Below are 17,275 nucleotides of genomic sequence, written 5' to 3'. Positions count from 1 at the left end.
CTCATGGCCTAAACTTTCCTGATCAATACCCAGGGGGGAGGGGCAAGGGAGAAGATGGGTAGTACAAGATTAGAAACTTAGAAGATAGGAGCAGGCCATTCGGCCCCTCGAGCCTGTTCTGCCATTTAATGAGATCATGGCTGATCATCCACATTCAGTACCCTGTCCCTGCTTTCTCCCCGTATCCCTTTAGCCTTAAGAAATATATCTAACTCCTTCTTGAATATATTTAATGAATTGGCCTCAACTGCCTTCTGTGGTAGAGAATTCCACAGGTTCACCACTCTCTCGATGAAGAAATCCCTCCTCATCTCTGTCCTAAATGGCTTACCCCTTATCCTTAGACTGTGACTCCTGGTTCTGGACTCCCCCGCCATCGGGAACATCCTTCCTGCATCTAGTCTGTCTAGTCCTGTTAAAATTTTAAAAGTTTCAATGCGATCCCCTCTCATTCTTCTAGACGCTAGCGAGTATAAGCCCAATTGACCCAATCTCTCCTCATGCGTCATTCCTGCCATCCCAGGTATCAGTCTGGTGAATCTTTGCTGCACTCCCTCCATGGCAAGAACATCCTTCCTCAGATAAGGTGACCAAAACTGCACACAATATTCAAGGTGTGGTCTCACCAAGGCCCTGTACACCTGCAGCAAGACATCCTTGCTCCTGTACTCGAATCCTCTCGCTATGAAGGCCAACATACCATTTGCCTTCTTAACCGCCTGCTGCACCTGCATGCTTACCTTCAGCGACTGGTACACAGGGACACCCAGGTCTCGTTGCACTTCCCCTTTTCCCAATCTATTGCCTTTCAGATAATAATCTGTCTTCCTGTTTTTGCCACCAAAGTGGATAACCTCGCATTTATCCACATTATACTGCATCTGCCATGCATCTGCCCAAATAATACTAGATAGAAGCCCTAATTGCAAAATTGGGAACTAGCTGGCATTTTCCATCCACCAAAAGGATAGAAAATAATGAACAGGTTGTGCCCAATTTTGCATTAACAGCTTCTATCCCTCCAAGTTCTTACAGTGTAGAAAATCTAGCATAATAAATGATCTGTGTGCATGAAAGGAAAATCACAATTTGTTTTTATTAAAGAGAACAAATTATATGTGCTTTTATTACAATCAAAAGCATGAGTTAACTCAGATCACCCCCCACAGCCATGTTAGAAACCAATTATACCAACATTTCATATTAAGTACAATGTCAGTTTTACATTACAAAATGTAATTCAGCTTTAAACTTAGCTCAAAGGTTTGTTACTGAAGGTGTGATTTTATTGTCGAGTGGAGGATTAAAAAAAAAACCACATTAAAGTTACTTCAAAATTCTCAGCTATTTTCAGGGGAATAAAACATGTAATACATCTCTATTACCCATAAACTTGGATTCACAACCGAAGCTTGTTACGTACTCCCTGACACTGGTCCTCAATTGCCGGAGGCAGCTCTTCATTCCTTTTAAAGTCACCAATAATTTGCTACTTCCACTAAAGTTCTATTAATAAACAAATTCAAGAGAACTGAAGCTCATTTTCGAAGTAACGTACAAACTGTTTGACAGCATTATTTAAACCTTTTGATTGCATGATGGTATATTTCCTTGCAATTCTTTTCTAACCTTTCTACCAAAGGAAACATTCCGCATGATGTACTTCCTGCTGTGAAGCTAAGGGATTATAGATTAGCTTCATGTCCTAAGACTGACTTCAATGTTTTGGCTTTTGCCATCATGTATTTGCATTTGGTAGGTAGTAGCAGAAAATGGTATGGAGAACAAGGATTAAACAGCACAAAGAAGGTATTGCAGAATATTCTCTCAAAATATGTCAACCAACAATTCGACCTAGCAGCTTCTGGTGGAGACAAGTGTGACACCAGTGTGTTTACCCATTATGTTATTGGGGAGCTTGGTATGTACACTCTTCTGTATAGATCTGTAACTAGAAAATCTACATCCAACCAGAAGCATCTACAGTGCCAGTCTTTCCCTTTCACCTCCCCCATCTTTACAAGGCAGACACCATTCAATGTTAACATTAAAGATTTATAGTTCATAAGAAACCTATTGATGTCATGCTTATGAGCTTAAACCTATGAAAATGTCCAAGAGTATTCTTTTAGCTTGAGCTGCTAAGAGATTGTTATGTGTTTTACAAGAGTTATGCAATCAGTGGTTAATTGCAACATCACAAGCAGATTGCAGCTTCAATACAAGCTAATTTGCAGAGAGACTTTGTTGGGCAAAATGATTGTGCAAGGAGTAGAAAGGTGAAAGGCCATTACTTCAGTTGAAATGCTGCATTAATTACTATATTACATTCAGTAAAGACATAAAATCTCAATTCTAATTTTAATAAGCATTTTTGTGAACACTTAACACAAAGGGCATGAATAAATGACATCAGTTGCTACCATCTATGTTGAAAAATCCTTCAATTTAATTTGAAACAATTTCATTCTAGTCTCTGTTCATCATCTCTTTCTACAAGCCACTATCCAGGTGGCATTTTTTTTCCAGCCAAAAGGGCAAGATAATCGAAGGTCTTCCTATAGCAGACTTCCAGGCACAAAAATGCCCCAAGCGTTGAGCTTGTAATTTTGCCGATGTTTCAGGAGCATAAGTCACATGCTTCTTCCCAGAGAGAATCACAGACCATGACTCCTGGCTGCTTCAATGTAATTCATATAACTGGTTACCGAGACGCATTGATAGAGCCCTGAGAGCACATAGTTTGTTGGAAGAATGGGTCATCGAGTGGAAACCTGAAAATGGAATTTGAGAAAATAAATAACCTTAAATCACCTCTATTCTCAAGCACCCTCCCAAAAAAGGCTTGCTTTCATTTTGCATTCATAGCTAGCAATGATGGATTCCCAAGAAAAAGAAATCTAAGTGACAGGCAGTATACCATACTCTTCGTCTCAACTTAATGGTTGGAAGTCAAGTACTCAACCTGTCTGAAGTACCAGCACAGTTGGAAACTAAGGGGAGATTTCCATCTTGGCACTCCCAGCACATGCCAGAAACACATACTGGGAGCGCCAAAGCAGAACATCTCCCCTTTAAGCTTTTTTAATTAACTATTTTCCCTTCAAGATTTAGTTTAGCAGTCCAATTTCAACATGGATATATTATGTACACCAAAGCTGAGGACTTTTTTGTGGTTTTAAAACCACAAAATCATTAAAATAAAATCCCTAATAAAAGACAGTTATTCAGTACAAAAGACAACATCTTGGATAACTGCACACATTCTCACCTGTACTGTAGGCAAACTGTGCAGAAAACATCTCATTAAACTGCTCGATACATCAGTGATTCTCAAAACACCCCATATGTCTGATGATCAAGAGTGCACTGTGAACAGAATCGATCACTTGAACAGTAAGACAAATTTCATCCAGTCCTGCAGAACTACACTGAACAGCTGCTTGCCAAACACAGCAAATCAGTTGTGCAGATGTGAAGCACTGCATAAATATCCAAGAAGGTGCATCTTGTGCTCAGTTTCTATAGGAAGTTCAATACTTGGATCAGCAGTTTGGAGCAGCAAACTACTAAAGTCTCTAACACTTCAGCAGTTCCCACACCTGTTTTTAAACACGTATCATATAATAAACACACTGTGTTAATTCATTAACATTTAGCCAAGGATCCTGATAAAGCAAAGAATATGTCTCTCATCACTTATGACTGGATATAATGGGTTAGACACCAGCCTTTCAACTCTGGAATTGGAGTATAAATGCAGCTCCCAGGACTGCCTGTTGGGGGTGCGATGATTGGCCTCAGGAACTTGTTGAACTCTTGCTCCTGATCTTTGTTTAGTAACCTGTCAGAACTGAATGGGTTGAAGATGTTGGATGAAGACAGGGCAAAGCTGTAATGCTTACTGTGGTCAAATAGCCCGCTAACACAGTCTCAGGGCTTGTACATGAATAATGACCACCAATGGGAGGTAGAAAAGGTCATCAGCGTCCATGGAACTGTACTTCAGCAAGTATCAGAGATGTTTCATCTTTCAGAGATGTGGGAGGGGAAAAAGTTGGCAAGAAAAATAAACAGGCTAGCCCAGACTGATGGCATGAAAATCTCTTCTGTCTGCTGACTATAATAGCCTTAGGTGAAATAAGTTCAAATAGTCTCAGTACAATTCCTAGTGGGCAAAATAAAACCTGTTCAGATTCAACACTACATTTGCAGTCAGTATCAGTCAATGACCACAGGATGGCTGATGTCAGAAATGGAAAAAAATGTCACAATAGTGCAGTATAGGGCTTTTTTTCCCCCCACAGGCCATTGTTGGGAGCGGTGAGAGCAGAGGTTCGGTGAGTATTTAAACTCACTTTCGCGGGCTTTTCTTAAGAGGCTTACCAATCTTGCAGACCAGCGGTGGCGTTCCAGAGCCACGTCACGATTCAAAACGTGACACGGGCAGGAGGAAGCACCTGATTGGGTGAGTACTTACACTGCTCTGTAGTTTGACAGTTAAGGTTCTTAGTTTATAAAGTTTAGGTCTTAATTTTGTGGTTATAGTTTCTAAGGTCTCTGTTGTGTAACGGTGAGTGCTAGGAAACAAGGGCCCTTGAGTATATCATTTAATTGTAGTATAATTGGTGGTATGGATTTAATTTAAATTAATTAATTAAAGGGTAAGTCAATGCAGCAAAGCTCGGCCCCGTGGCATGCTCCTCCTGCACTATGTGGGAAATCAGGGACACTTCATGTGTCCCTGACGACCATGTGTGCGGGAAGTGTATCCAGCTGTAGCTACTGGCAGACTGCATTCCGGCGCTGGAGCTGCGAAAGGATACATACTGGAGCATTTGCAACGCTGAGGACATCACGTTTAATCAGTTGGTCACACCACAGCTAAAGGCTGTGCAGGCAGGAAGGGAATGGGTGACTGCCAGGCAGAGTAGTAGGCGCAGGCAGGTAGTGCAGGGGTCCCCTGTGGCCATCCCCCTCTCAAACATTTATATCGCTTTGGATATTGTTGGGGAAGATGGCTTATCAGGGGAAGGCAGCAGCAACCAACTTCCTGGCACCATGGGTGGTTCTGCTGCACAGGACAGGAGGATAAAGAGTGGGAGAGCTATAGTGATGGGAGATTCTGTTATAAGGGGGATAGGCGTTTCTGCAGCCGCAAACGAGACTCCAGGATGGTATGTTGCCTCCCTGGTGCAAGGGTCAAGGATGTCTCAGAGTGGCTGCAGGGCATTCTGGAGGGGGAGGGTGAACAGCCAGTTGTCCTGGTGCATATAGGTAAAAAACAGGATGAGGTCCTAAAAGCTGAATATAGGGAGTTAGGAGGTAAATTAAAAAATAGGACCTCAAAAGGTAGTAATCTCAGGATTGCTACCAGTGCCACGTGCTAGTCAGAGTAGAAATAGAAGGATATTTCAGATGAATACGTGGCTAGAAGAATGGTGCAAGGGGGAGGAATTCAAATTCCTGGGACATTGGAACCGGTTCTGGGGGAGGTGGGACCAGTACAAACTGAATGGTTTGCACCTGGGCAGGACCGGGACCGATGTCCTAGGGGGAGTGTTTGCTATTGCTGATGGGGAGGGTTTAAACTAAAATGGCAGGGGTTGGGAACCTGTGCAGGGAGACAGAGGAAAGGGAGGCAAGGATAGAAGCAAAAGACAGGAAGGAGAAAAGCAAAAGTGGAAGTCAGAGAAATCAAGGGTGTAAATCAAACATGGTCACAGTAAGCAATAATTCTAAAAGGTCTAAGAGTGTTAAAAAAAAAGCCCGAGGCTTTGTCTTAATGCGAGCATTCATAATAAGGTGGATGAATTAGCTATGCAAATAGATGTAAACGGATATCACCTTCTTCTTAGGCAGTCCCTCGGAACCAAGGATGACTTGATTCCACATTAAAAATGAGTTCGCAGGTGACTGATTAGTCCAATGCGGGACCTACAATCTCTGTCACAGGTGGGGCAGACGGTGGTTGAAGGGGCGGGTGGGTGGGGTGCTTGGGTTGACGTGCGCTCCTTGCACTGCCTGCGCTTGCTCCCGGATATAATTGGAATTACGAAGACATGGCTCCAGGGTGACCAAGGCTGGGAATTCAACATCCAGGGGTATTCAATATTCAGGAAGGACAGGCAAAAAGGAAAAGGTGGTGGGGTAGCATTGCTGGTTAAAGAGATTAACACAATAGTAAGGAAGGATATTAGCTCTGATGATGTGGCATCTGTATGGGTAGAACTGAGAAATACCAAGGGGCAGAAAACATTAGTGGGAGTTGTATACAGACCCCCAAACAGTAATGCTGAGGTTGGGGATGGCATTAAACGGGAAATTAGACATGTGTGCAATAAGGGCACAGCAGTTATCATGGGTGACTTTAATTTACATATAGATTGGTCTAACCAAATTAGTAACAATAGTGTGGAAGAGGAATTCCTAGAGTGTATACGGGATGGTTTCCTGGACCAATATGTCGAGGAACCAACTAGAGATCAGGCCGTCTTAGACTGGGTATTATGTAATGAGAAAGGATTAATTAGCAATCTTGTTGTGTGAGGTCCCTTGGGGAGGAGCGATCATAATATGATAGAATTCTTCATTAAGATGGAGAATGAAGTAGTTGACTCAGAGACTTGGGAACTGAATTTAAATAAAGGAAATGATTGTATGAGGCGCGAGTTGGCTAGGATGGATTGGGAAATGTTACTTAAAGGGTTGACGGTGAATAGGCAATGGCAAACATTTAAAGATCGCATGAACTACAGAATTTGTTCATCCCTGTTTGGCATAAAAAAAGAACAAAAAGGTGATTCAACATTGGCTAACAAGGGAAATTAGGGATAGCATAAGATCCAAGGAGAGGACATATAAATTGTCCAGAAAAAGCAGCAAACCTGAGGACAAAGGGAGAAAATAGAGTATGAGAGTAAGCTTGCAGGGAACATAAAAACTGACTGTAAATGCTTCTATAGATATGTGAAGAGAAAAACATTGGTAAAGTCAAGTGTAGGTCCCTTGCAGTCAGAATCAGGGGAATTTATAATGGGGAACAAAGACACGGCAGACCAATTAAATACATACTTTGGTTCTGTCTTCACAAAGGAGGACACAAATAAACTCGCAGAGATGTCGAGGAACATAGGGTCTAATGAGGGGGAGGAACTGAATGAAATCAGTATTTGTAGGGAAATGGCGTTAGGGAAATTGACGGGATTGAAGGCCGATAAATCCCCAGGGCCTGATAATCTACATCCTAGAGTACTTAAGGAAGTGGCCCTAGAAATAGTAGATGCATTGCTGGTCATCTTCCAAAATTCTATAGACTCTGGAACAGTTCCCATGGATTGGAGGGTAGCTAATGTAACCACACTATTTAAAAAAGGTGGTAGAGAAAAAACAGGGATGCCGGACATCGTTAGTGGGGAAAATGCTAGAGTCCATCATAAAAGATGCAATAGCAGAGCACTTGGAAAACAGTGACAGGATCGGACAAAGTCAACATGGATTTACAAAAGGTAAATCATGCTTGACTAATCTACTGGAATTTTTTGAGGATGTAACTGGTAGAATAGATAAGGGAGAACCAGTGGATGTGGTGTATTTGGACTTTCAGAAGGCTTTCGATAATGTACCGCGTAAGAGATTAGCGTGCAAAGTTAAAGCACATGGGACTGGGGGTAAGGTACTGACTTGGATAGAAAACTGGTTGGCAGACATGAAGCAAAGAGTTGGAATAAACGGCTCTTTTTCCGAGTGGCAGGCAGTGACTAGTGGGGTACCGCAGGGATCGGTGCTGGGACCCCAGTTATTCACAATATATATATATGATCTAGACGAGGGAACTAGATGTAATATCTCCAAGTTTGCAGACGACACAAAGCTGGGTGGGCGTGTGTGCTGTGAGGAGGATGTAGAGAAACTCCAGTACGATTTGGGCAGGTTGGGCGATTGAGCAGATGCAGTATAATGTGGATAAATGTGAGATTATCCACTTTGGTGGCAAAAACAGGAAGGCAGATTATTATCTGAACAGCAATAGATTGGAAAAAGGGGAAGTGCAACGAGACCTGGGTGTCCTTGTGCACCAGTCGCTGAAGGTAAGCATGCAGGTGCAGCAGGCGGTTAAGGCGGCAAATGGTATGTTGGCCTTCATAGCGAGGATTCAAGTACAGGAGCAAGGATGTCTTGCTGCAGTTGTACTGGGCCTTGGTGAGACCATACCTTGAGTATTGTGTGCAGTTTTGGTCGCCTTATCTGAGGAAGGATGTTCTTGCCATGGAGGGAGTGCAGCGAAGATTCACCAGACTGATACCTGGGATGGCAGGAATGATGTATGAAGAGAGATTGGGTCGATTGGGCTTATATTTGCTAGAGTGTAGAAGAATGAGAGGGGATCTCATTGAAACTTATAAAATTCTAACAGGACTAGGCAGACTAGATGCAGGAAGGCTGTTCCCGATGGCGGGGGAGTCCAGAACCAGGGGTCACAGTCTAAGGATAAGGGGTAAGCCATTTAGGACAGAGATGAGGAGGGATTTCTTCACCCAGAGAGTGGTGAACCTGTGGAATTCTCTATCACAGAAGACAGTTGAGGCCAATTCATTAAGTATATTCAAGAAGGAGTTAGATATATTTCTTAAGGCTAAGGGTATCAAGGGATATGGGGAGAAAGCAGGGACAGGGTACTGAATTCGGATGATCATCCATGATTGCATTGAATGGCGGAGCAGGCTTGAGGGGTCGAATTGCCTACTCCTGCTCCTATCTTCTATGTTTCTATGCTTCAAGATTGGGGCTGATGCACATTGCTGGGATTCTGGAACTTGGGTTTAGAATCCAGTTCACGGGGCTCCTTGATGAGGTGTTATGATTGAACACAGTGCCTCTGGACTCAGGAATGGAAAATTGTCTGAGTTTTTGTTAAAGCAGAGGGAACTTTACTCTGTAGGCACTACACCTGACCTGGGAGTGCTTAATGCTGACAATGGAAGCTCAAAACAAAAAAAATGTTCCATTACCCATTACTAACATCCCTCATTGATGAAAACAAAAAATTCACAAAAAAGTCATTAAAACAATTCTACAAATACAATTGGCATAAGAATGCAATTTATACCACTCAACCAGCAGCTCATAGACCAGGGTACAAGGGCTTCACATCACTCAGGTCTGCTCGTTTCTCAGGTAACTTCATCAGTTTACAAACAGACTAACAAATACAATGGCATGTGTTCTCTTTCTATTTTGATAGGGATGCTGAGGAAATACGTTAGTGTGTTGCTCGCTCCTTCTGCTGGAAGGTCAGTGAGGTGATATTAACTGTGGAACTGGTCGTAAATTCGAGCCAGATCATTCTTCCCCAACAGCTGGAGAAGGACTTATGCAAATTAACAGATTGCAAGGAGAGCCCGGAAAGAAAAAAGAAAAAAAAATTCCTCCAGTTTGTAAACAGTGATCTCCAATTGAATTATATGTCTGTCTTTAATATTTCTATTAAAATTTCAGCTGGATTCTTCTAGCTTCATTACAGTGGTAGAAAACAGTTCTTCTAGAATTTCTTTATCCAAGTTTCTACCTGTAGAAAAAAAAACAAAATCTCGAATATAAGTCAATTATAATGACATATTAATTGCTACATATTAATCACATATCAGTTAATTGAAAAGCAATGTTGACTAACAGGAGGCAATACTGAGAGGGTACAAATTTATAGCAGGATCAAACTGGTATTTAATTAATGCATTATGCAGCTTACATAATGCAAAATGCAGCATTTGTCATTTAAAATTACAGGAACACGTACAGAATTAGGCATGGTCAGGAGTGAGTTATCAAAGTTGTACACAAACTATGCAGGAGGGAGTGGCTGCCCCATTTGTGGTCATACAATTTTAAAAAGGTTTCATAGACTGCATTCTGGCCTTTTGCACGGACCTGATTTTAATTACACCACCGTTGGCAGATGTACCTTCAGCAGCCAAGGCCCTAAGCTCTGGAATTCCCCCGCCTCTCTATCTCGCTCTCCTCCTTTAAGATGCTTCTTAAAACCTACCTCTTTGACCTGTTCTAATATCGCCTTATGTTCTTGGTATCAAATTTTGTTTGACAACGGTCCTGTGAAGCACCTTGGGACGTTTTACTACATTAAGGTGCTACAGGAAACTTTCGTTTAACCGGAGGTTAAATGTCCGGAAAGCTCTAGCTACCGGCAAAATTCAGGAGCCGTTTCCTGTAAGTTTTTTTACTTCTCGTTGCTTTTTTTTTTCCAGTCAGGCTCTGCAAGGTCTAGCTGAAGCTGTTGCTTAGCTACAGAGATGCTTTTAAGCTGCGGCCGACTATTTTGAAGCTGTTGCTAAGCAACAGAGTTTGTTGAATCACACGGAGCTCAAAAGCTCCGTATGTTTTAACATTAGCGCTGGTTTCTACGGCAGTTTTGATGGTACGGCACCAGCTCGGTCCAGTCAGTGCTGGATACCAGAAAGTTTCCTGTATATAAATGCAAGATGTTGTATCAGCTGATCTACCAAATATTCATTAAGACTTACCTTATATGCATGATGACACACATTAGCTTTTGTTGGGTGACATTAAATTGGGTAATGGGCTATGCAGGTAATTGACCAATAATAACTTGCATTTATATAGCACCTTTAACGTAGAAAAAAATCCCAATGCATATTCAGACAAAATTGCACACAGTGACCAACAGATTGATCAAAACAAGGTGGGTTTTAAGGAGGGCCTTAAAAAGAGAGGGAAGTGGATAAGCAGAGGGGTTTAGGCAGGAAATTCCAGAGTTTTGGGCCTAGGCAGCTGAAGGCATGGCTGCCAATGGTGGAGCAAAAATGGAGCATTACACAATAGGCTGGAGTAAAAGGAGCAGAGTTCTGGATAAGGTGGGCTTTAGCAATAGAGGAGGTTAAGGAGATAAAGACGAGTGAGGCCATGGAGATTTAAACACAAAGATGAGAATTTTAAATTTGAAGCATTTGGGGATTAGGAACCAACAATATAAAAGTCAGCAAGGACAGTGGTGATGGCTGAGTGGGACTTGGTACGGGATAGGATACGGGCAGAAGAGATTAAAATCAAACACATAGTTCAGCTTGGAAGGAAGCTAGGTGTACTTTGGTTACTATGTAAAATTTTGTTCTTTTAAATTCAATTGGAAAAATTAGCCTTTTTCAAATTGAAAAATCTGGGTGATCCTTGTAACTCATAGTACATTGCCACAGAAGTTAAACCTGCCCAAAACATCAAAAGGAAACAAAAGGCATATAGGATGCCACTTTTCTTGGTTACCTATAAACACAAATCTGTTGATTCTTTCACTGTCTGCATTCCAGTTAACAGAAGTTTCTTCTATCTCATACAGCTCGTGAACACCTTGGACAATCATCTGCTGTGGTTTTTCCTTTATTGACACAATGGCCTGCCAAACAATAAATGTAGCAACAATAAGCTTGTTTGTCTGAGGCTGAAAGTCAAAAAACCACAACACTTTCTATTGTGTCAGACAAAAAAAGGGTTTATTACCAAATCTACAAATAATCCAAATGGACAGAAGTATAAAACCTGGATCCATCTGGAAATTATCAGTTGTTTTCAGCATCAGAATTGGATGTTTTGCAATCATATTTAACTCTGCTTCCAAAAATCTAATGAAAATATATTGGTCCCAAATTTTCTGGGGACCTGGAGCAGAATGCTGGGATAAAAGGGGACAAAGGGGCTTGGCGGGGACAGAAAATCAGGCATGACCTGGAGACATTGGGTCTCTCAAGAAAAGAATCCAAAGGAAATTCCCACCGGGGTAGGCGGGAGTTCTGCCTGTCCCACAGAAAGCCATGATGTCAAATGGAGGCGGGTTTGGCAAGATGGGGTTCATCCACCAGCATTGTTATGGCTCCCACTTCCTCAGTACCCAGCATCTGGATGCTAGAAATAAACTGGTACATGGAGATCTGCAAGTGGGGATGGCGGAGGTAACTGGGGTACACGCATACATACTGGACCGAACATACTGGAGGACTACCAACAGAATCAGGAAAATCAGCCTTCTTGTAACACCGCATCTTGCGCCCAACCCCCAAGCAGATGCTCGAGTTGTGTTTATACCTATGTTTGCTTAGTTGACCCCTGACCCTGGATCCTCTGCTGGGGTCAAGAATGGAAGTCATAGTAAGAGGAATAGTGGAATTACCACTCTGTTGACTCAGTGGTGGCGTGGATCTGATCATTTATGGCCCCAATATTTCATGTTCTTATAAAAGGGATTTTTTTTTTTTTTTTTTTTTTTTTTTTTAAAAAGCACCAAATAAAAATGTTGGTAATCCAGAGACACCTGGCAGTCCCTAGACTACACAAACTAGTAAACACATTTAAACCTCATTGTAACAAACTCTGTTATAATCCTCCCCAGTGCTCATGGAACCTCCACGGCTCAGAAGATCTCAGCTTCAAACAGCTGAACCCATAAGCAAAACTTACTGGTTTCTCCATGATCTGTAAAAATGAGATTTAATAACTATAATACACACATTCTACAAGATGGACTTTGTAAGGAGGGAAATTTCCTGCAAGTACTGATTTTTGGAAGCAGAGTTAAATATGATTGTCGGTCAATAAGAACCAATTTTCTGGAATGCACTATTTACATGGAAGATAGCATTTCAGTTGCTTCCAAACACTGCAATAGACAAACCATCCTTAACTGAAGCAAAATACTGTGGATGCTAGAAATCTGCAGTATTTCCAGCATCCTTAACTGAACTCACACTGGTAATCATTAGAAAATGCAAGTCATTTTGTGAAGCCCACTTGCCTGTAAGAAAATAGAAGGTCGCTAAAATGTTGGTCTGGAAATTGCTGAAAGTTTTGAAATTCTATGCAATATAATCAGCTATGAAAAACAAAATTAGCATGACATGATCAACACAATTCACCTGCATTTCTTTAAATGCAGATTAAGGTGAACTGTTGGTGCAGGACCAGAGGTAGAGGATCTGAACAGTACTTGACCCTACAGTACTTACCATCAGGATCCTCTAGTACCTCACCCATGAGAGCATTCTTTACGTGTAAGTTTAGAGAGTTAGTGCAAGTAGCGTGCTCAACCAAGGGGAGATCACAACCAAATCTGAGCCTGTACCATTTCATAGCACATGCTTTCCAACAGGAGTCACTTGATAGTAAGAGCAGGAGACCAAGAATCCTTACTCATTTTTCTGCATTCGAGCCCAGGCGGCTGAATGCTAACTGTAGCACCCCAGCAGAGATCAGCTAATTAAGCACAGACCAGGGATCAAATCTGAACCTTCCTGGGTCATGTGGCTCCGTACCGTACCTGGTGGTGCAATTACTCACAAAGCTAATCAGAAAGTCCCATCGGAACTAATTTTCAATAAAAAGTAAAAAAGTTTAAAAACGATGATTAACTTCCTTTTGTTCTGTCATTTTCACTTCATTTAGGTTTCTGTGTTAATTTTTTTCTAAAAAGTGAATGCCGTTTGATTGAGAGAGGTGCTGGTGTTCAAATTCCTTTATTAATACCATGATTGAAAGTAATATGACAAAACTATTCCAAAATGTATCATTCCTGAGCATGGTCATTCCTCACATTAGGCACTATAACCAAACAGTAAATTAATAATTACCTTTAATCGTATTATATCCATTGGATTGCCTGAGTTATTCTTTAAATCTTTTTCCCACAACAGATTCTAAAAGAAGACAAGCTTGCATTCATATCACATCATATCACATTCCAATGTGCTGCAAATAAAATGTATTATTTGTGAGGTGTAGTCACTGCTGTTATGTAGGTAAACATAGCAACCATTTTCCACACATCAAGATCCCACAAACAGCAAAGGGAGGAATAAGAACATAAGCAGCCAATATATTCTTAATAACAACAGAAAATGCTGGAAAAAACTCAGCAGGTCAGGCAACATCCGTGGAAAGAAATTTGAGTTGACGTTGGCCAAGACATTAGAAACTCCTTGATCTTCTTTAAATAGTGCCATGGGATCTCTAATGTCAACCCAAACCATCGGAGCAGGTACACAGGGCCTCGGTTTAACATCTAATCTGAAGGTTAGCACCTCTGAGAATGGAAAGAATAGAGGCTTCAGCTTCAATTACGTGCTGAAAGGAGGTTTGAATCCACAACCTTCTAATTCAGGTGAGAATGTGACCAATTAAATTAGCTGGCACTATCAAGGGTCATAGAAGAGAAGCCGTATGATCTCTCACAAAGAAAATCAGAAATCCCATCTCTGGGTCACTCTTGCAAATTTTAAATTACTGGTTTTGTAGAGGTATTAGTGATGGCCTAGTCAAAGGTTAATTACCACAAACCCAACTTGACAAAATAGACTTAAAATCATCTCAAGATACCAAAGAAATACAAAGTAAATTAACGACTTTATAATAAAGGAGTCAATCCACACACACACACCTCCAATCTGACTAGCATATATGCCTCATCACTGCAATGTAGAATGATGGCCAGAGCTACTGAGGAATTTGGGGTATTTTTCACAACTCATGCTATTTGTAACACTACTAGATGTTACCTCACATTGAAGCTCACACTCACTGCAATATGTTGAGATGCAAGGACCATGTTTATTTTCATTTTAATCAAAGCTAAGGAAGGACACTGTGAATAACTTAACATGGTGCAATGTGTTACTGTACCAACATGTTAAGCCATGGACTGATGCAGTATAGATTCACACCTAAATCACCCACACAATGCAACCCATCTAAAAGACCACAAAAACAATGTCAGAGGCACCATCATAGCCAAACTTGACAACACTCACCCATCTAGAATGAAATTCACTCACTTTGCTTTAACTGGCTTTTTAATCTGTTACTCTTTTGACTTTAAAACTCACTTCTAAAAAGTGATCACAATGCTGACTGCTCGGCACGCCATAGCCCAGTGAGTAAAACACACGAACGGAATAAAAAGCTAAACATAAAAAAGCCATGTGTTGATAATGTAAGTGGTTTACAGTTAGCCACAAGTGTTTTATGCAAGAAAGATTGTGCTAAGTTTAAAAAGTATTTAAAAAACATACCTGAAGGTATATGTTTAAGTCTTCTTCAAGAATGGTGCCAGGAATTTCAAATGTAACTGTAATGATACTCTGTAATAAATAAAAAGAAACTTGCATCAAACTTGTAAGAGCTTCACACAATGGTTAACATGTGGTGTATTAGTCAGTAATGAAATCTGATCTACGATTTGCAATACTTTTCAGCAAATCATTGTTGCGCTAAATGAAAACCTCCTTGGGAAGTAGTTTCATCTCCATACTGATTTAGATCAGTTGTGTACGATATATATAAAAAATACGATTTAATAGAATCTCCCACCAGTTATATTAATCTTGTGCACATCTGGAGACAATGCCACAACAATATTTTCATTAAGCAAGCTCCAAAGTACAGTATAGTGCCCATGGTACCACCCTGACCCGAAATGCAATTAAATAAATAAAGCCACTTTCAAGCAGTGGCCTTGCTATGATTTTTCTTTGTATACGCAGCAACGTAACTGTAGCTAACACCTCTACATTACTAGAGCAACCATAATCTTCGGGAAAAATTTAATACTTAAGCGGCATGTCTGAAAATTCGTAACTCATTTTTATCAAGTCAACTCTGAAATGTCACTGCAGACATAATTCGGTTCAGTATCACTGTATTGTGTCTGCAGATCCTCCCAACTGCACTCTATAAATGTAGCCAAGAACCTCTGAACGGATCAGCAAAATTGCAATAAAATATAATTTCTTGGACCCATATAGATGTCAGATGCAATCCTACTTTATCCCACAATCCTGAGAACACGCATTTCACACATCACAACAATCAAGAGCTCTATACTGTATGCCATGTGTGCACTGAAGCATGCATGGGCAGTGTTACAAGATCACTGCTCCCAGTTGTACAAGAGGCTGATATAAACGGGCACCTGCTGAACATCTACTTTTGCAAAAGCAACAGTTGCAGCCAGTATGAAACTGGCACAGTAATTGTAACAGCAGCATTTCAAAGTTGACAGTCTCCGCAAAAACTTACGTAATGATTTGAGGCTATCTATTCTTAAAACCTGAGACTTACAAATGTGCTCTTTTTAAACCACACTGAAAATAGCAATCTGTACGTAATGATGTCGCCACATATGATGCGATGAACAATTAATTTACGTACAATAAGAAAAATGAGCATGATTACCCAGTTGTGCAAAGACAGATCAAGATTTACTGTAGTTTTATGCTGATATACACACAATGGATTGATTCACAATATACAAAGTCTGAAAAATTAAGACCATCTTGAAAAGGTTTATAAAATGTTTTGTTTCTATTAATATTTTCCAACTACAGCTTATATAAAAATCTACAATTGCTGCAGGTAAGACTACCTCGTTCAAATTCTTGCAGCTACATTCCCAACATTGTAATTACGGATTTTTAAATGTTAAACAAAACACTTAAATCAATAAAGTAACCGTATTTGGTTGCAAAAAGTCAAATGCACAATGTGCACTTCACAAAATCGAGTTACCTTATCAAGGTGAGGTTTGGCTGTCTGCACAAGGCATAACTTTTCCTGCAAACTAAACAAAATAGCTCGTATAAATTTATTTAATTCTTTCTTTCAAGGATGCATTCAACTGTGGCTACAGTAAATGCACAGATACATAAAAAAGAGAAAAAGTAACAAGCAGACAAGGGTACATTATTGTCTACTCCTGTCCTCCCATTCCGACAAGGTAGGAGGTGAGCATTCTTTCTCCTATGTGATTGCTTCATAAAATGGCCTAGTATAAATAGGACATTATTCCAAAGCCAAGAAAATGGACATTGGATTCACATGCAAATTCCACAGAATCCAACATCTGTTTGCCATACTATATAAGACATAAAAAGATGATTATGTCTCGTACTGATTAAAAGAACAGTGAAGCACAGTAAAACACATGGCCTGGATTGCTCTTCTAAAATAAGCTTTTAAAGACAGACATTCAGTTGCAGATGTGACATCAGTTGAAAGAAGCACCAAACTCACTGATGGTGGCTGAATAATGATCAAAATGAATACATTTATTGTTAGGTTGTGTTAAATAAATGTTTAAGATTTTTTTTATTAGAGATATAATTTTGACATCTTTATTAAATTACATCAAATCTGAGTCATTTGGTCACAATGGAAATGTTTATAGTGAAATTCATTAAAATACTTAGTTACTTGAATGTTA

At 40.5% G+C, this 17,275-nt stretch overlaps 1 protein-coding gene across 2 annotated transcripts in view; it reads right to left on the bottom strand.

Annotated features, from left to right (window-relative positions):
* Positions 1 to 1,077: 1,077 nt before the first annotated feature.
* Positions 1,078 to 17,275, bottom strand: part of zng1a (Zn regulated GTPase metalloprotein activator 1A) — a 104,520-nt gene continuing 88,322 nt past the window's right edge. The window contains exons 12-16 of one of the 2 annotated variants that reach the window (XM_085984365.1): positions 16,582 to 16,633; positions 15,087 to 15,155; positions 13,650 to 13,715; positions 11,296 to 11,425; positions 1,078 to 2,774 (exon numbers count right to left, since the gene is read on the bottom strand). In XM_085984365.1, the coding sequence (XP_085840491.1) occupies positions 2,683 to 2,774; positions 11,296 to 11,425; positions 13,650 to 13,715; positions 15,087 to 15,155; positions 16,582 to 16,633 (409 nt within the window). In that variant the 3' untranslated portion in view covers positions 1,078 to 2,682. Of the gene's footprint in view, positions 2,775 to 9,080; positions 9,569 to 11,295; positions 11,426 to 13,649; positions 13,716 to 15,086; positions 15,156 to 16,581; positions 16,634 to 17,275 lie in introns of those variants that run through there. The other variant, XM_085984370.1, reaches the window with a different exon arrangement.

Source organism: Somniosus microcephalus, chromosome 1 (genome assembly GCF_052327205.1).
Source record: "Somniosus microcephalus isolate GS21.2 chromosome 1, FLI_Smic_1.0, whole genome shotgun sequence".
Lineage (NCBI taxonomy): Eukaryota > Metazoa > Chordata > Chondrichthyes > Squaliformes > Somniosidae > Somniosus > Somniosus microcephalus.
Note: the sequence above shows the minus strand (reverse complement) of the source record. Positions and strands in the feature narration are given on the sequence as shown.